Source organism: Schistocerca serialis, chromosome 3 (genome assembly GCF_023864345.2).
Source record: "Schistocerca serialis cubense isolate TAMUIC-IGC-003099 chromosome 3, iqSchSeri2.2, whole genome shotgun sequence".
Taxonomy (NCBI): Eukaryota; Metazoa; Arthropoda; class Insecta; order Orthoptera; family Acrididae; genus Schistocerca; species Schistocerca serialis.
Window position 1 is genome coordinate 450,057,855 of NC_064640.1, and position 21,317 is coordinate 450,079,171.

Sequence of the window (21,317 nt, forward strand, 5' to 3'; positions counted from 1 at the left end):
GCCGTACTCTCAAATGTTAGCAGTCGGTTAACGTCATTCTTTTGACTACTCCAGAGTTGATAACCATATTGATGTTTTATATAGTCTTAGTTGTAGTTGTTTAGATACGTTTCTAGATTTTAATACAGGATTTAGAGAGTAATACCATCTGTTTCCTGGCTACAGTCTTACTCTAATCTCTGCTTAAGTTGATATCACCTTACTTCACTAAAAACTGACGCAAGATATTCGAATCCTTTCACACGCTTGTAACTGAAATAGTTCACTGTCAGATCTTGTGAGTTATGGAACTTTCTTTCAATGGGCATTTAGTTAATGTTTAAGTGTCCGCCCCTGGTAGCTGAGTGGTCAGCGCGACGTAATGTCATACCTAACGGCCCGGGTTCGATTCCCGGCTGGGTCGAAGATTTTCTCCGCTCAGGGACTGAGTGTTGTGTTGTCCTTATCATCATCATTTCATCCCCATCGACACACAAGTCGCCGAAGTGACGTCAACTCGAAGGACTTGCACCAGGCGAACGGTCTACCCGACGGGAGGCCTTAGCCACACGGAAAAAAAGTGTTTCAGTGCATTCTATTAGGCAAATGTCATCCGCACAGGCCAGATAGGTAATATTCTCATTGTCGATTTGAGCACCCTGAAATTTCTCTTTGTTGAACTCCCGCTTTATCTTTTCGAGTGCCAGATTGAAAAGGTCAAGTAATAATCCATTTCCTTGTCTTAACGCTGTTTCATTTAGGCGGATTAGACGCTTGTGGATTTCCCGGACGGAATACTTGGGTGTCTGAGTGTTTACTGGAATGATGGAAAGGTATCGCTGGTTGCGCCTGAAAGTGAAGTTGTCGAGATGCAGTTGGAGGATTCATTGGGAAATCTTTTCATACAAGTCTCTGAAAAGTTTTACTTCTAATTTTAACAAGTGCTATAATGTTATATGCCTTCTTTCAAGAGCTCCACAAGGCGTTTCAAAATAATGCCGAAAAACGTCGAGGTCTGCATAATTTCCGTGCCGTGTGGTGCCGTTCGATGGAATTTCCAGACGTGAGTTTGTATACTTTCTTTGTTCCTCCGAACACCACGGCGTGTTCCTATATATATTGACGCTCCCTGCAGAGAACCTGTACTCACAAACCCATTATAAAACCATAGCTGAGATAATATTTAGGGGTCGCTTGTACGAAATTTCGCCCGGATATCTTCTACTCTCCTGAGAATAAACTTGTGACCATGAGTTAAGGTATCACCGAGATGTACGAGAAACCTGTTACGTGGCGACAACGTGACCACTAACGTGTCTTGGCAGTATTATGATACGTGACAAGTGACATGAACACGAAATGTTGCAGAAAACCAGCCACGTGTGCACTTAATGGGTGTGGTGTTTGTCCGTCAGTATGAGATGCGATGCCTTTGCTTGGAAATACAAGATGCACAACAACACTACTGCAAATCATATCGTTGGACTAACGCCCTCTGGATGTCAGCAGTGGTCCGCGGTGGCGGTATTAAGTCTACAGTCCTTCGAGCTAGATTGTCACAAGCATTTTCAACCGAAAAACGAAACACGAGATGGTATCTATAGGTGCCTGATTCCTTCAGGTAGTCGTCCACTAGACAAACCCTCTTTGGAACAGGCATAATCATCTTTCAGGTGGAACGAAGTAGACGCACATTCCATTTAAGATGCCATCATTATAGATCGCAGCCATCACAGTATGCTTGGACAATACACATTGTTGTACGTGACCCTAGACATGATGCCGTTCCAGACATCGCTAATCGCTCTCTTTGCAGACCGTGAGGATTTCAGCGTTCACAAGGGACGCTGGTTATGTGAGTGTCCTGTAAAACGCTTCAGGTCTGCTCATACGCCAGCACGGATCTACTCCCATTGTTAGTAGCAATCACTACATCGATTGTTAGAGCAACCACTTCTTCTGCCGTCGGTATATTCCGCAAAATTTGTGGAATTCGCGATTGGTTTCTGAGACTAACTACAATTCTAAATTCCCTATACTCCACGTCACTTGCGTTTTCTAAACAAACCAGAAGAACAGAGCTCTACTACATTAAAAAATACTACTGCTTAAACACTGATAAACGTTCAAAGTGCCTTCTGGTACATTATCTGTGACTGTTCAAATCAACAGTGGCCCTAGAAAATGGTCGTGACTGTGTGGGTGATGCTCGCGAAGGCGACAGTTTACTCCGATACAATACATCTGCTTCACGAACTTCGTCACTGCACCACTCGCACTTTCACGGACACTCACACTGTGTGTGGAGTGCTCTAAGCCTGATTCGAGGATTTCTTTGGCGCCTATTGAAGTATTCCTTGTACAATTGGCCTACCTTTTACCTGATTATCACCAATAGCTCCGCTTGCTGGTCCTGACGGGCCATTCGATACCGACCATCCGCCGTGTCATCCTCTGCCATTGGTGATATTCGGATGTGGTATGGAGGGACATGGGACCAGCATGTCGCTCTATCCGTCGTTGTCCGTTTCCCACTCCTAGGAGACACTATTTCTCACTCTGTTAGCTCCTCAGTTGGCATCACGAGACAGCGCAACCTGTTCCACCACCCGACGCTGCAAGTATCTCATAAGAAAGACTAATAACAGCAATAGCAGGCAAGTTTCATACAGCAATCAGATGTTGGGGTATGACTCTACAAAAGTTCACTTGCCGATACCTGCTAAGATCCTAGCACTCTTTCGAGTCACAAGGGCTAAATTCCACCGAATTACTTAGAAATCAATTAGAACATCTGATATGCCATACAGACTTTGTGGAACAGTTCATGGTTTTCAATAACTTTAGCCAGAACCTCTTCTGGGACTCCCTAATAATTCTGTCACATTTAGATGGTAGGTACCTAATTACTGGTGTAAGAGCAGTCTCCTGAACGTCCAGAAAGAGTTAGCACAGCAATGACGAATACTTCACTGAAGTGACAGCCTCCAGCAGCCAGCATCCACCATACTGCTCTCTAAGCTGTTGTCAGGTTGCCATCTATTTAAGCCGCTACTTGTTAATAAAGTTAACTGGCATCACGAATCTGCACCCTTTTCCAGTCCACCCATCAAGGACAAATCCCTGGCAGTACTGGCAACGGAATCTGTGTCCTTTGCGTAGCAGTCAGACACTCTAATTATTAAGCTGCGGAGGCGCTTCCAGATGTTGGACGAAAATATGGGAATACAAAAAACATAACACATTACCAAGCCTAAAACGGTGTAAGAAACTCGCTAGCATTCAAAAGAGTCTCCATTAGTCTCGGAATGGATAAACACAGTCCTGTATGGTTTTCAAGGGAATGTCATACCACTCTTCCTGCAAGATAATGGCAACTTCAAGTAAAGATGATGAAGGCGAATCATGCACCCTTCTCACCAAAGTAGACCACAAGGTAAGGTGAGATCTGGCGATTGTAGTGGCCAGAGGAGAAACGACACTTCATCCTCATGCTCACAAAACCAGTCCTGCACGATGTGAGTTGTATGAACAGGAGTCTTGTCGCAGCATCACTATTCGGGAAGAAACGTTGTACTATAGGATAGACCTAATCAGCCAAAATGGTCACACAATTACCCCTGGCAGTAATGCGACCTTGTAGAGTAACCATGGGACTCATGCAATATCACAATACAGTTGCCCAAATCATCACAGAACTCCCGCCATGTTGGGACGTAAACACGGCCAGAAGTTGGAAACCGTGTGAATCAAGACTCATCCGACCAAATTATTTTCTTCCACTGCTCTATGGTCCAAGTTTTATGACTTCACTTTTCGTGTTGCAGGCATTTGCTTCAGTGATGAGTGGTTTTGGAATTCCCTGCTTCTGGAGGTCCCTTCGTGCTTCGGGTTGTTTTTGTTCTGACAGAGTTCGCGAGTACGACATTCAATTTTGCAGTGTCTTTTGCTACACTCATTCTCATAGTTTTCGTCACCATCTTCTCCAGTGACCGTCTGTCACTTTCACTCAAGACACATTTTTGTTCTGATTTTGACTTGGCAGATGATGCTTTTCCACTTTCCCTTAATGCGGTATAAATCTTATGCCGCGGTGGCTCTTGAAACACGAAACACTTCGGCTGCTTTGGTCACGGAAGCAAACCTGCAAGCTTGAGTAGCACTTGCGTTTATGTTCATTCATGCATTTCTCGCGGTGTTTTCATATTTTCGTCCAACCCCTGTATTTCACTATCTCTAACAGGATTTCGTATAAGATCCACAACAGCTTCCAAATTTCATCTGGCGACCCTGCCAGGATCTCACGAAGAAGACTAACGCAACTTCGATACTGACAGGTGGTGGCGGAGCAGGGGGCGGCGGTACGTCGGTGAAAGACCTGGAGCACGCCATGTCGAAGCACCTCCCGGCGGCCACACCACCACAGCAGCAGCAGCAGCAGCAGCCGACGGACTTCAGCACGGACGCGCTTCTGAAGCAGCAACAGCAGCAGCAGCAGCAGCGGAGTACGATCCAGTGGATCGGCGCGCATCACCTGGGGCCGCACGGCGCGCACCAGGCGACGGCGGCCGGCCCGCTGCCCGCGTCGGCGCTGCTGCGCCAGCTGTACGCCAACCGCGAGAGTGTCATCCGCGCCAACGTGCACGCTGCCGCCGCCGCGCGCGGCTCCTCCGCCTACTACACCGCCGACCAGGTTAGTCAGCGAATCAAACCAAATACTGGCCTACCTCACAACTTTCGATCGCCTTCTCTATAGATAAACTGCACTACTTGAAAGTTGCCAACAACTAACAATGTGTGGTTGTGTAGTTTTGTCGGTACTGGGAAAGCGAAGCATTGAACGAAAGCAGGAAAGTTAGAATCTGACGTTCCATCAATTTCTAGGTCACTAGAGAAGGAACCCTACTACATACGGGAAAGGATAAGGAGAAGGAACTGGCTCTGCATTGCTCACATTTTAAATCAGCTTAAGTAAGGGTCGACAAACTCGCTTTGACCCGCGAGACATGCCTAAACTTCTCACTCCTCCAATGTCAATAATTACACTACTGGCCATTAAAATTGCTGCACCACGAAGATGACATGCTACAGACGCGAAATTTAACCGATAGGAAGAAGATGCTGTGATATGCAAATGATTAGCTTTTCAGAGCATTCACACAAGGTTGGCGCCAGTGGCGACTCTTACAACGTGCTGACATGAGGAAAGTTTCTGTTGTGTACATAGTTCCGCGTAGTCAGCTCGTAAATAACTTTCCCACTAGAGCGCGCCCCACTAAGCACAACAGCACAGGCGCAGCGCTCGTCCGTCTCCGCACTACGAGATGGCGCTGCCTTAGAGACGGACCAAATTCTGCTTCCGCCAATCTTCGTATTAATATGTAACGCAGCCAATGAGATTGCTGCTAACGTAGAACCTTTTCTCCTCGCGGATCACACTCGCGCAGTGATACCTGAACGCGCGAGGTATTATAACGAGTATACAGACCTCCGATTAGTCAGTGTGCATCAGTCTGCTTTAGTCTGCATTTGTCTGTACCAGTCTATAGTCAAGTTTCAGTCTGCGCCTAATAAGATTATCATATTCCTGTACATAGCCATGAAGAGAAATGTATAGACACTTTGTCAAGTATCAGAGATACGTGAGAATAAGATTAACTTACCAAGACCAAAGTAACTTCAGATTGTCAATTGTAAACAGCATCCAGAATCAAGTTACGTAATATCTATGCTTTTTATTATTTTAATAAATGTGTGTGAAAATTAATCAAGTTCTGTTTAAAGTTGGTCACTGTCAATCTGCTACCCTAAGTGTGCAAGTGGCATTTCTATCGCCAGACCTCACGGCAGAAGATAAACACGCCACGATAAAACCACGAGACATATTGCTGACATTCGCCTACTTCGTTAGAGCGACAAGTCAACTAATCTGATGGTGTGTGTACCGAAGGTCTTACAGTACGCACACCACAGTTTCCAACCGATTTCTCATACACGAACAGCAGTTGACCGGCGTTGCCTGGTGTAACGTTGTTGTGATGCCTCGTGTAAGGAGGACAAATGCGTACCATCACGTTTCCGACTTTGATAACGGTCGGATTGTAGCCTATCGCGATTGCAGTTTATCGTATCGCGACATTGCTGCTCGCATTGGTCGAGATCCAATGACTGTTAGCAGAATATGGAATCGATGGGTTCAGGAGGGTAATATGGAACGCCGTGCTGGATCCCAACGACCTCGTATCACTAGCAGTCGAGATGACAGGCATCTTGTCCGCGTGGCTGTAACGGATCGTGCAGCCACGACTCGATCCCTGAGTCAACAGATGGGGAAGTTTGCAAGACAACAACCATCTGCACGAACAGTTCGACGACGTTTGCAGCAGCATGGACTATCAGCTCGGAGACCATGGCTGCGGTTACCCTTGACGCTGCATCACAGACAGGAGCGCCTGCGATGGTGTACTCAACGACGAACTTGGGTGCACGAATGGCAAAACGTCATTTTTTCGGATGAATCCAGGTTCTGTTTACAGCATCATGATGTTCGCATCCGTGTTTGGCGACATCGCGGTGAACGCACATTGGAAGCGTGTATTCGTCATCGCCATACTGGCGTATCACCCGGCGTGATGGTATGGGTGCCATTGGTTACACGTCTCGGTCACCTCTTGTTCGTATTGACGGCACTTTGAACAGTGGACGTTACATTTCAGATGTGTTACGACCCGTGGCTCTACTCTTCATTCGATCCCTGCGAAACCCTACATTTCAACAGGATAATGCACGACCGCATGTTGTAGGTCCTGTACGGGCCTTTCTGGATACAGAAAATGTTCGACTTCTGCCCTGGCCAGAACATTCTCCACATCTCTCACCAATTGAAAACATCTGGTCAATGGTGGCCGAGCAACTGGGTCGTCACAATACGCCAGTCACTACTCTTGATGAACTGTGGTATCGTGTTGAAGCTTCATGTGTAGCTGTACCTGTACATGCCATCCAAGCTCTGTTTGACTCAATGCCCAGGCGAATCAAGGCCGTTATTACGGCCAGAGGTGGTTGTTCTGGGTACTGATTTCTCAGGATCTATGCACCCAAATCGGGTGAAAATGTAAACACATGTCAGTTCTAGTATATTATATTTGTCCAATGAATACCCGTTTGTCATCTGCATTTCTTCTTGGTGTAGCAATTTTAATGGCCAGTAGTGTAAAACCCTTTAGCTACTTAACTACTCGATGTCCGGCCTCTGGGCTGGAATATGTACACAGCTATCAGTCCATAACTTGCCTTCAGCTGGTCCCTGCTGTTGTGTACGTCTTCGTACACAGTGATAAGGAGTGGGGGGCTACAGAGTGCTACGGCTACTGTCGTCCAAAGAAAGCTGGACAAGAGCAGAAATGATTAGCGAACAAGTTAACACAGCAAACAGAAGATTTAAGTAGTTTGTATTTTTCCGAGCGTACGCAGACTCATTACAAATAATGCAGCAAGAATTAGAGTTCAGCTCTCAATGTCAACAAGGATGAGGCTCTCTGAACTAAAGCACGAAATAGGGTATCGGGGCCGCGACTAGGCGGCATCTGCGTAGCGTCAGTAGCGACATGGCTCCAACGCGAGTGGGCTGCGTGCCTACCGCCAGACGTCCTATACTGCGACAGAAGAGGGCGCTCAGAGTCCACAGCCGCTGGAGGTGTGGCTAAGCTGGTGCGCACCTTTGGCTCCGCCAGATCCCGCACGACCACTGTCGGGAAATAAGTAATTCCGTTGCCAGCTTTATGACGTCCGTGGGATGGCATCGAAATGTGATACCACACCTAGCAATGTCTACAATGACAAAACAAGAATACAGATCAAAGTCAATAGTCAAAAGTCACACAAAAATGCCAACTCTTCAAGTTCCCATGAAATCAAATGTAAACTTGTTTCATTACTTAGACCTGGCCAAGTCTGTCTATTCCATAAAATCTCACCTCCAGCTAGTTAACGAATTCTCGATTTGATACCAGCTTCTTCGCATCTTGCACGTGGGGCACCATAAATCATACTCCAGCACATTCAGTTTTCCGTATCGGAAGAAATACTTCGTGGATCACGGTGGTTCACAAAGTCTCTGAAGTCATAAACTAGTAGTACTTTCGAACCGGCACGTCCATTTCAGAAAGTCCGCCATTCCAACATCCAAAAGGGCTACTGATCGAATTCCCCGATTTACTTAACTTCAGACGTGCAAGAATCGAATATTGGATAGAGCTTATATTAAATTATTTATGTAACTATTAGTTGTTTTAAGAAATTCGGCAGTCCAATAAATCCTAAAGGCTCATCTTAAATCATACGAGGGTTGGAAATCAAAAAGTGGCAACTATTTATTCACAGTCGATACAAAAGAGTTACGCGTTTGCACCTGTTACTGTCCTTCAAAGTAGTCACCTGCGTTGTGTAGAACCCGTTGCCAGCTATGTGGAAGGCGTAGTATACCGTTAGCAGAGTCTGTTCTGTTGATGGTGCGAATGGAGCGGTCTAAAGTTATGGTGATTCTCGTGTACGGCTGTGATGTTGTTATCCTAACGCATTACGTTCCTCCACGGCAGACCGTCAGTGCACAGTATTACTGCCCATTTTCGGAGCATCACCTGCTACCAGCTTTGTGCAAGAAGCGGCGACACTTTCTGTGCAACCCACTCATCATTTTGCACGACAGTGCACGGGCGCATACAGCGCTAGCTGTGGCTGCTCTGTTCGGTCGATGGGACTGGGAAGTACTGTACCATCCACCACACTCCTCGCACTTAAGTCCTTCTGACTTTGATTTGATTCCGAAGATGAAGGAACCACTTAGTGGCATTCACTTCAGAATTGTTGCAGAGATTCGACAGGCAGTAGACCGCTCCATTCGCACCATCAACAGAACAGGCTCTGCTAACGGTGTACTACGCCTTCCACATCGCTGGCAACGGGTTCTACACGACTCTTGTGATTACTTTGAAAGACAGTAACAGGTGCAAACAAAGTAACTCTTTTGTATCGGTTGTGAATAAATAGTTGCCACTATATAAGTTCCAACCCTCGTACGTAACTAGTAAATAAACGTTTCACCATTTCTGGTAAACTATTGAAAATAACTGTTCTTAAATAATGTATACTTCAGATCAAAATAAGTGTATGTAAGTCTTTATGTAGGTTTCCGTTATTTCTAGTACTAACTCTGTCATCCAGGCTGTTGGCTGAGAAAATGGATAAGTTGTCCCATTTACTGTAAATTTCATTAAAGAATCAATACCCTTCTAGCTGACAGTATACCCAATTATTTGGCCAATTTTATGCGGGGCTTTATTAAATTTACACTACCAATAATCATGTTACACACTATCTTACTTGTCCTAATGAGTTTTTCCAAAATACAACACCGTATGACGTAACTGAAGAAAATTAAACAATTTACGCCACATTTCAATTATTTTCACCTTATCTGATCGCATCATATTGCAGATACACTTGCTTAGGCGTTTCAGAATTATTTGTATTGCGTGTTCCTCTCAGTCGAATTTGTAATCAATTCCAGAAATTTGATGGTGTCAGATGGAATGAACACAGCGAGTCTTTTCAAAGTTTAATGACAATGAATTGGCTAAAAACCATTTCTCAATCTTCATGGAGATTTCATTAACTGTCCTTTCTAAAACTATGCTTGACTTGTCATTTATCAAAAAAATTTTATCAGTTTCCAGTTTTAAAAAATTAGAATTCAGCAACGCTACTGATAGGTCGCTAGCATGCTCAACAAAACAGAGGTGCTAAAATGGAATCTTGGGGGACACTACAGATAAATACTTCCCAGCTGGCTGTCAACATGACAGCTTAAGTAGTGTGCTTTTTGTACTGACTCCTCTTGTTCCCATTACAGCAAAAAGTTCCCATGACACAATTATATTCTCATTCACATAAAAGAGCACTGTGTTCACGCCGTCAAATATCTAATATCAGCAAGGTCATGAAAATTTCGCGTAAACGATCATGCAAAAAACAACAGGAAATCGGCAATTTTTACTGTCATAACGGAAAATTAGTGGTTTTTACGAACTATCGCGTAATTATGCATTTACCCAGTTTTCTTTTGGAAATGTCACGAATCTGAAAGTATCAATTTACTGCTATCGGTATTTGATGGATTTTTGGTGTTGAAATTGCATCTAGACCTTTTTTTTTCTCACTGTTGACGTTTGCGCATAACCTTATAGCTACAGATCATTTCTAGTGTGCAAAACTGATTCCCTAGATGCGACGTCAGCTTAAACTACACTGTTTCGATCGAAGTCGATTAAGGTAAAAGTCTTATTCGCTTACGGCACATTTACCGACATTGCAGAAAATCGATCCAAAAAATGATGCGTTTTGATGAGCTCTTTTAATGCGATACTGCACTTACACTGCATATTTTCGTAGTAAGCAAATAAAAATATGAAAATCGACAAATATGGCACTTAAGTTTTGCAAAGATACAGAACGAATAACATGGCACCTGCTCAGACTGCCTGTCAGTCAATCACAGCACGGGACATTTGAGATCAATAAACGTAATTCAGTTTTGTCAAAAACTGACATGGTATACAAAAGCTGTTTCAAAATAGAGTTTAATTCTTAAAATGAAGAAGAGTAACCGGCCACTGGTAATAACGGAATTTATTAAGAACAAATAGTGCCTTTACCAGTTTCGAACCGACAGGTTCGTCATGAAATGGCTATTTAGTTTAAAATTTCATTTAGGCTATGCTGTACACGTGATGTTGGCTGATTTCCTGGAAGTTCTTTGCCGTAGGGCATCACCACGACAAGGAAATTTCGCGACGATGGAAATCAATCAACATGACGTGTACAGCATGAGCTGCATGAAATTTAAAACGTGATCATCCGTTTGATGATGCACCTGCCGGTTCGAATCAGGAAACGGTGGTATTTGTTCCTAATGAATAACATTATTAATGGTGGCTAGTTGCTGATTTTATTTTATTCTAATAATTAACCTTTCTGATAATGAATCTGTACAAAGTAACTGATATGCGTATTTGCATTTCCAACATAACACCGAAAAACAATTGAATGAGACAAAAATGAGGAACATACGGTACTATCAAAATAAACAGTCAAAAAATAACATCGAAGTTGATAAAACATAACATCAAAATCGGGTAAAAACAGCACCAAAAGTGACAAAAAACACCGAAATTGGTTATAAAACTGTACGGTTTTCCCTTGTCCTTACCTGTACGATCCATTAGTTTGTCACCGGAGCTCCAAGCATGATTATAACAGTCACGGAGATCTAAAAGTTTAATAAGATTATTAATTCAATGTAAGTACTAAAGATAAAATGTGGATATATCGGGTGTTCCTCTAAGGAGTCGTCAGACACGTTCTCTCTGGTGTTTCGTCAGATATTTGCATTTCGTTCTTGCAGTCTGTAGCTTGAGTCAGTCCAAAAAAAAGTAGTGCTCATCACGTCTTTGATGCAGCGACCAGTATTAACGGAAAGAGTCGGTTTGTTTCCTGTTACAAAGAAAATCGTGTCAAAAGAGGGATTTTGTGTGCCCATTCAATAGAGCGGTCCCAAATTAGTCTAGTGCGATATTCAGCTTAGATGTATGTATTAACGTGGACACAGTAAAAAATTTGTTCATCTCTCCTTCGTTGTCCGGTTTACTCCGTCTCGTGTGCCGCCATGGCCTGCCGCTATCTTCTACCGCCATGCAGCAGCGCTAGTCAGTCGCAGCCGGACTACTCGTTATTTTTCTTGTTTTACTGTCCCTTTAATTACATATCGCTAAACTGAATATCACACTGGACTAATTCGGATTCACTATATCGAATGGGCACGTAAAATACCTCTTTAAACATAACATTATTTGTAAATGGAAACGAAACGACTCTTTCGATTGACTCTGGGGGTGGCTACAGATTGCAAAAACGAAGTTGAAAATATCTGCCGAAACACGAGAGGAAATGAGCCTGATGACTCTCGGGAGAGAAAGCTGGTGCAAGGGGTTCAAGTGGTTCAAGTGGCTCTGAGCACTATGGGACTTAACATCTGAGGTCATCAGTCCCCTAGAACTTAGAACTACTTAAACCTAACTAACCTAAGGACATCACACACATCCATGCCCGAGGCAGGATTCGAACCTGCGACCGTAGCAGTCTCGCGGTTCCGGACTGAAGCGCCTAGAACCGCACGGCCACCGCGGCCGGCGGTGCAAGGGGCGTGGTGTTTTGGAACAGTTTAGCCGTTTCGCGACGCAGTGAGCAGCAGCGGGCTGTTTCGCAGGTGGGCCCCCTGCCGACGCCGCCGGGCAGCGACGGCAGTTCGTACGCGGCGGCCGCGGCGGCGGCGGCTGCGGCGGCGGCGCCGGGCGGCGGCGGCGCGGCGGGCGGCGACGTGGCCTTCAGCAGCCTCGTGTCGTCGTACGCGGCGGCCGCTGCTGCCGCGGCCTCCGGCGCGGGGGCGGCTGCGGGGGCGGCGGCGGGGGCGGGTGCCGCCGCCTCGAGCGCCGCCGCCGCTACTGCCTACGACTACCACTCGGCCATGACTCCGCCCTCGTCCGTGTCGCCGCGCGACAAGCACCAGCAGCAGCTCTTCGACGGTTACCAGTACGAGCTGCCCGCTCAGCCGCTCCCTCTTAAGCCGCAGGTTCGCATACATAATTACTTCGGTAGATTCGTTGACACCACTTACCTTTCTTACTCGCTCTCCAGAACTCTCGGGGAACTAAATTCTTTTATTTAATTTTTCGCCCTCGGGTCTCGTCCGGTCTCAACCTCTTAGCAACTCATTAGCAGACGATCTGTTTAAAAACAAAGAGACAGGGAGACGGTAAACTGGAGCAAGCTCCCTGTTTTAATGTGGATCCTAGAATGTACGGATAACCAACTAACACAGATAATCCAAGATACCGGAAACTGCTCCTTACAAAACGTGCTATATGTCACAATAGAAAACCCACTGCATAACTTATTCTCCAGAAACTGACAATTTATTTACAAGGGTGCACTTAATTTGGAAATTTGTGGTAAGCCCCTAAGGGACGAAACTGCTGAGGTCATCAGTCCCAAGGCTTACGCACTACTTAATCTGACTTAAACTAACTTACGCTACGAACAACACACGCACTCGAACCTCCGAGGGAGGGGGGGGGGGGGGGGGCACCGGGCGAACCGCGACAAGGCGCCAAGACCGCGCGGCTACCCCGCGCTGCGGTGCGCTTAAAATCCACCTCATGATGTCAGTTCAAGAACTACGAGGATATGCTGAAAAGTTATGCCTCCGAATTCTTTATGTTAAAACTCTTAAAACTTTGTAGATTAAACAAAGCTACAACCCTCTGAATTGTAGAGTGTAGAATTACGCTGTGTAACGTAACTATGTCGGTGTGTGTGAAATGGCATGCCGTAATCGAGTTTCGAGTTCAAAAAGTTCATCCACTCTGCTGTGACATATGAAACACACTGACGTCTTGGGTTCACTGTGATCGATCATCCTCTGTACAGTCCCAACTTCGTCCCATTCGATTTTCATCTGCTTTCAAAACTTAAATAACACTGCAGAGGACTTCATTTTAGTAGTGGCGAAGCGGTGCAAGCAGAGGTGGTGATGTCGCTCCGCCAACAGAGTCAAATATTCAACAGTGGTGATTCCATCAAACTGGTCTCTTATTGGGAGAAATATGTTCATTGCTAGGTTGACTATGTTGAGGAATAAATATGTGGACATAAAGAATAAAGATAAACAATGTTAATACATTCGTTAATTTTACAGAGCCTTAAGAGTTTTCACATAAGCAATTCAGAGTCATTACTTTTCATCACGCCATCATACTTGATTGAGAAGTAGTAGCTTCAAGATCAAGCGAGCCAACAGTGACCAGGAGAGTTGCGTGCTGACCCCGTGCCCTCCCATGCTGCAGCAGAATGACACCAGTGCCAGAAGATGACACAGTGCTCGGGTCCCGTCCGGTCTCGACCTCTTAGCAACTCATTAGCAGACGATCTGTTTAAAAATAAAGAGAAAGGGAAACGGTAAACTGGAGCAAGCTTCCTGGGTTAATGTGGAACCTAGACTGTACAGTCGTGGACAAAACGAGCGAGACCCTTCGCCTTTTCGTTATGTTGATCCGCACAGCTTTAAAGTCTGCTACACAGTATAACAGGCAAGGCGACGAAGTGCTACCAACATACTATGCACAGGCATGAAATTGACGAACTATCCAAATTTTGTCAGACTATTTTCAATCATATGTAAGACTATACGAGGGTTAGAACTTAAATAGTGGCAACTATTTATTCACAACCAATACAAAAGAGTTACATGTTTGCTCCTGTTACTGTCCTTCAAAGTAGGCACCAGCGTTGTGTAGAACCCGTTGCCATTACTCGCTAATAACAGTATTTTGTTATTTCGATAAACATCCCGAATGATTGTACATAAGCGGTGTCATAAAGATAGAAAATTTATGTTTTAGAGTCCAGAAAGCTCTATGCAACAGAAACTGCAGATCATTTTGCCATTTTCATTGCCAAATTTCCGGCTTATTCATGTCTGGGGTAATAATAGAGGGCTCTTTGCCTGGGTTGTCTGCTAGCGTAGTGAAAGGTGTTTGCCACTGCAAGGGAGGTCTGGTTTGTTTTCGGTTCTAATCTCGATGGAGGCAGATAGACTATCAGTAAAGCAATTTTAAGAAATTCTCGCGCCCCCAATACGTTTTATTGCCACATTTATTCTGTACTGGCGCCCTGTGGATGTCAATATGAAACTCTTGTGGAATTTCATACTTGTTACTGCTTCCTTTTTCCGCTTCTGTCAATAATTGAGTTGACCTACGTGTGGCACTGAATGATTTTTAACTGAATTTCGTTATGAATCTTCATGCATTGCTAAATTTGCACACTTTCATGGTAGGTCAGCAATGGTAATCCACTATGACTGGTCTGAAAAATGACACGAACCGTTTCGCGGCCGAATGCGCATAAAATTTTGCTAATTCATAACGATCTTGGGTACTTTGTCTTACTAGAACAGTTGTGTTATCTCGATAAGCTGAAATTCATTTTTATTAGTACAGTTCATACTAATTAGGGTTTCTTTTTTCATTTATATCTTATATTTACGTGTTGTGTTTAACACACTAATCAGCATTAATATAGTCTTACACATGATTGAAAACAGTCTGACAAAGTTCGGATAGTTTGTCAATTTCACGTCTGTGCATAGTATGTTGGTAGCACTTCGTCGCCTAGCCTGTTATGCTGTGTAGCAGACTTTAAAGCTGTGCAGATCAGCATAACGAAAAGGCGAGCGGTCTCGCTCGTTTTGTCCACGACTGTACGTATGCTTGGCCAATTTTTTACAAGAACATGGAGCCTTGCTTTGCTTACACTAAAAACATCCTGTATTTTGCATTATATGCTTGCAGTTCACTTTGGGGAGATAATCATCCAGTTTACTTACGTGTCCATTTTTCATTCACTTTTTTCCTGATAACTGTTCTCATTTTATGGAAAGCCAAAAAAACAGTACAGTTAAACGAATTTTGTCCTGCATAATCTAATAACACATCTATGCATATCATTGCTCTGGTGTATCTATTAACAAGAGTCTCAACTGTTTCATCATTGCTGTCTTCCTGTACCGAATACACATTGCTCATTATATCCACATCGCTTAGCTGCTAAAATCCAAGTTCATAGGCATCATCTATGTTTTATGACAAGGAGTTTGTTTCAGAAGATCGATCAGATGAGTAGGCACTTCCACTGAAGGGTGGTGCATCATCTTCCAGCAGTAAAACATGAGGGTGCATATATAATACTGTTTCTAAACGAACCTAATTGTTCTAATTATAACAGAATACCTCAGAATTGGGTTTTATTCTTTCTAAAACCGCTAACCTATGCATTGATAACCTACATGCTGATAATCAGGTGGTTGCTGTAGTAGGAAATGAAATTACAAATGCAAACTAACTTCTGTTCACAACTGTAGGGAAGGAAGGGAGCAAGGAAGGAAGAGCAGGGTTTAATGTCCCATTGACATTGAGGTCATCACAGATGAAGCACAAGCTCACATTGTTGCAAGGATGAGGTAGGAAATCAGTAACACCCTTTCAAAGGAACCATCCCAGCATTTTGTCTGAATGATTTAGAGAAACCATGTAAAACCTCTGCCAGAATGGCTGGATGCAGTTTTGAACCATCATCCTCCTAAATGTGAGTCCAGTGTGCTAATCACTGCTGCACCTCATTTGGTTGCACAACTATACACACCTAATACATTTAGAAGATAGTCTACAGAACTTGCCAGGAGTTGCAAGCAGAATCTGAACATAAATGAAACTTGTGGCTACAGTTGACGATATGACAGTATGAAATGGATAACTCATAAATCCCAAATTTAACATTTAAAATAATAACAATATAAAGCTTATTGTGAGAGAGAGACTTCTGAAATTGAAAATTAGTAAAAAGATATGTAACTAGTGGCATATGTGTGCTAAATGCACTCTAGAAACTGTATAGATGATGCCAGCCTGCAAACACAACCAGTAAGTAATAAGCAGGTACTTGGTAGTCACAAGTCTACCCTAAACAGCTAGGATGAAATAACAGTTAAGTCAAGCTTCTATTAGACACATGCAAACCAGAAGAAAAAGTGAATCCAACAAAGGCAAAGGGAAAATAAAGAGAAGACCCATTATAACAGTTCAGTAAATACTTGATGATGTTGTTACAGATATCACTATGATAATTTCAGAACTGATGTGGATAGTTTTTTTTTTTTATTAGTATAAGTTCCAAGTTCTTCAAGTACATCCGTATGGCATCCTTTAGGAAAAATGAGATATATCCTCATTTGGCCTACATAGAATTTTTCCACATTTAGTCTTACATATGCAAAGCTCTGTGTATTTATAATGAACTGCTCTTTCCTTAATTTTGAGTACAGAAGACTACCTTCATTTTATTCTTAGGAAAGAATGAATAGTTTTCTCAGATGTTTTACCTCTGTAAATTAACACCACAATTTTTTTCTATCTTTTCTTTTTTGTCAAACTGAATACTGCTATTCGAAGAGTCGTAAGCAGAGGAAAGGACACAAAAAACTGTGACAAATTTTTGCCTGCCTTTCAGTGTGGTAGCAGATTCTGTATACAGTGTGTTTCAGGACACACACACACACACACACACACACACACACCAGGTTCTTGGGTGGTTTCCCTCGATTATCAAGTGAATGCCAGAACTTGTAACCCACTCCTATATCTTTTTGATTGGGACTCCCTCTGGTAGGGCATTTGGCTGAAATGGACTGTGACTCTTTAATGGTTTGAATCCTTGCTGAATGGAGTAGAGAACAAAAAGTGAAAAAGAAATTCTAGCACCAGAGACGATTGCTATACCTGTGATTGACAGTGACATAGGTACACTGTATATGTCAAAGAGTCACTGACTTTACTCTGTTAACACATCAACACACACTTACCCATTAATTGTTTTTTTTTTTTTTTTTTTTGTCTAGGACATAATTATCATTGTAGAAACAAAGTTGGTTGTAAGACAATTGGCAAAAATAGAAATGCCCTCCCATTTCTTCCCAAGTGACACTCCTTTGTTCCCACTACAAGCTCATCTGGTTTTTGAATAAAAGTTCCCGACTCTGTTATGGGACATCACTTGAACAATGTAAGTATAGTATGAAAGAGACAAATACCCTCTAGCATGAGAATCTGTGTGGAGGTCTGTGGCAAGTATGGAAGACATTGTTATGTGCTCTAGGCTATCTCTATTACTGAGCAAACAACAGAATCTGACTTACAGAAAGTTGGAGGGGAGGGGGGGGGGGGGGGGGGGGGTGGCAATAGCCTTCCCTGTCCAGATTTGTCTGAACACTTGTGGAATTGCCTTGACTTCAGTGCTCAAGAAATGGCCAATATCTTTCCTTGACAGTCTTGAGCTCAGATCATGACTGGCCTTTACTGGAAGTGGGTGTCTGTACAATTCAGTTCTGAAGCCATTCCCTACTGTGAAAAGGTTCTGTGATCACTAATGTCTCCAGTACAGTTCTTCTCAATCATTATGTACAAGACAAAATTGCTGCTTCTTGAATTTAACACATCATTATTTCATAAAAATGATCAACAGTAAACAAATAACTTATCAAGACAGCTTGTTCATGTATACACACACTAATAATAAAAAAAATCACACAGTTTTCAACTTCTCGGCATATTTTGGTAGAACTTTTCGTAACTCTGGCCATTAATTCATTTCTTTGAGCTTACTTTTTCTCCATAGACTTTGTTTTGCAACCGGTTCCTACAAGCAAAAATGTTATAGGTTAAAGAGCAACAAATTTTGTGGCTAATGAAAGTGGTCAGTCCACTGCATGGGGAATGTTGGATTCAGATGATGTGTTCTTTGATGAGTAGAATGTGGAGGGGATCAATAATTCTAAAAAAAATCATCCAGTCATGTAACAAAATGAATGATTCTCAGAAACAATCACAACTCATTTTGCAGTAATCTCCACATGTGAGTCTTGTAAGACTATTTGGTGAGAAAATAGCAGCAATTAATCACTTCTCAATCAAATTCCACAACACATTTACAGTGACACAATCATAAAAACTAATCTGTGGTTTTAACACACCCCACTGTAAGTTTCCAGTGTTGTTGATGCCGTCGTGAGTGAAACTAGCTTCACCAGCTCAGCAATTACCCACTGACAAGATTCTAATCACACAACTTTATTGCTTGTGTGAAGGTACTGCATGCACTGATATGCTAACATAAACTATACAACCCATGCTGATTTGACATTTGTCATACTTTTGTATGTGTAACACTGATATGTGTGACATCCAATGTGTGGTGGTCATAGGACTACATTCTACAGACTCAAGAATGGATTGTACATCATCCAAGTTTTGTTTACTTGTATGTTAAGTAGAAGTTTTTATGCTGGGAATAGTGATAGTCTCACAAAATTCACTGAAAACACAAAAAACACTTCTGAGTGTAGTTCTCTGCTTTTATGAAACAACAGTATTCTTAACAAACAGCAAGAATACTTCCCTGGTATAATGCATAAATGAATACCACCCTGCTAAAACCATCATGTCTAAAAAAAACACAACATTTTTTTAGGAACTTCTATTATCTCAGACAACCAGCTTTAAACTACAACATTGTCTGATATAGATATTAAGCCATGAGTGATAGCCCTCCATTTTGCACTTATTTACGTGCCTCACAATTGTGCATGTCAGTCTCAAGCAGCAGTACCTCCACACTCAGAACATGTGTTTCTAACAACTTTGAACTCGAAAATGCTTGTAAAACTACCTCATTAAATATCTAATATCTCTCATATACATTCTCTGTGCTGCATCAGTTTGATTTGTTGCAGGTCCTTTCACATCAAGGCTCTCATTTCTAAAAGAGAAGAAAGATAACTTACAAGTAAAATTTTGATAATGTAGAATGTATTATTGCAGGCACTGCCACTGACCAATAAGAATGCTTAACAACCAGATTGCCAATAGTTTCTCAGTAGAAAGATCTAATTCTGTTTAAACTTCACCAGATCTAATTCTGTTTAAACTTCACCACTAATATATGACAACCAGTCTACTAACACATGTTATTGTGCAGTTCTGTTGATATATTTCATGACTTTTCCAACTAAAACTATTGAATGGGCTCACACTCTATACTCTGGTAATCAGTATCATCAGAGTCATTCAGCGATCAGCATTAGTGTTTTGTGTACCCAAATTCATGCAATACAAAGAGAAATTCCCTGAGAAATTACCTCATGTCATTGTGTTTAGAGACTGTGCTTGCATTATGTTAAGAGTTTCACTCAGTACTAAATTGTTGTAGTCAGAGGTCATACACCATTCTTTAAGTCTGATGTGTATCACCATTTACGTATGATATGATATCAAGATCATTTTAGTCACATATAATCTCCTTTACTCTACAATTTCCACAAACACTAGTGTATATCACAAAAAGCAGACTTTTTTCCATTGAAAGATTAAGTAAGATCACAAAGAAGAAGAGATGATTAAAAGACAAATTATTTTTTTATTTAAATCACAAAATTCCACAAGGAAGCATTAACTGTAATGGATTCATCCTTTCCACATTACAACATTCGCATTTCTGTGTCTGGTGTTTGACTGTGATAAAATAAAACACACTGCAGCAGAGGAGAAAAAGTAAATCAAGATTGTGGATGAATAGAAGATGCTATCCATCGTACTTCAGTCTATGATCACTTGTAGTCTTTGATCTGCACAAAATATCTGTCAAATACATTAAAGAGCTTTTTAAGAACAATAAATTTTATGTTGAAAAAAACATAGTAATTTAGATCTAAACCTCAAAAGATTCAGACACAGGAAAGATAGTGTGGCTACTTATTAGTTAACAATAATTAGTTTAACCCACTAACCTGGCTGAATATCCAAGCACATTAAATCACCCATTTCCATGACATGGCAAGATGAACTAGTTTAGCTCATTATTTTTCACAAAACTTTAATATGTAGTTTCAAATAATTGATAATTATTACAAGAGTGAAAATACATTGTGCCACATTTACAAATGGCAAATTAAACTTCATGTGTAAACATCCTTGACCTTAAGGTGAATAAAGAATCAATTAGAATAACTACATTGATAAGTTGATCATAAAAGGGAGAAATAGTTTGCTATCTTTGTAATTAGAAGTTGGAGCTTATTGTAATATTAGTAGCTATTCCATAGTTTCTCACTTTCTTATGGTAACTGATGTAAAATGAATAAATTATCTATTCTGCATTCTGACCAATAAGGAAAGAGTAAAGTTTCTTTCCTAAATGGAATACAGATGTGTGTACAGAAACATTATCATAAATTACAAATAACTGGTACTCTTAGTTTATTTTAACTTCCATGGCAAAACAAAAAAACAAAAAAAAATCATTCAAAACAGACTAAATAAAAAATAAGATGTCAGAAAAGTGAAGTAAATGACTGTAGGTATCCAGAATTGTGTTTCATGTCACTGCGAAAATGATTAAGAACAGTAATAAAACAGCTGTTTAATTTAACATTAGTGACCACAAGTGGCAGATTGTTTTTAGCAGATGTCTCCAGGCTTTAACTGAGATGAAACAGTGGCTGGAAAAAATTATAAGCAATTAGTACTTGTTGGCTAACAATGTTGAAACTTGAATTTCATCTGCAAGTGTTCCATTTGTTTATATCCCCTTGAAATCTAGTACAAAAATCTATAAAA

General features: G+C 42.0%; 1 protein-coding gene across 1 annotated transcript in view; it reads left to right on the forward strand.

Annotated features, from left to right (window-relative positions):
* Positions 1–21,317, forward strand: part of LOC126470915 (protein trachealess-like) — a 324,995-nt gene that overhangs the window by 290,250 nt on the left and 13,428 nt on the right. Inside the window, exons 12-13 of the mRNA XM_050098945.1 lie at positions 4,317–4,672; positions 12,509–12,664. Of these exons, the coding sequence (XP_049954902.1) occupies positions 4,317–4,672; positions 12,509–12,664 (512 nt within the window). The remainder of the gene's footprint in view (positions 1–4,316; positions 4,673–12,508; positions 12,665–21,317) is intronic.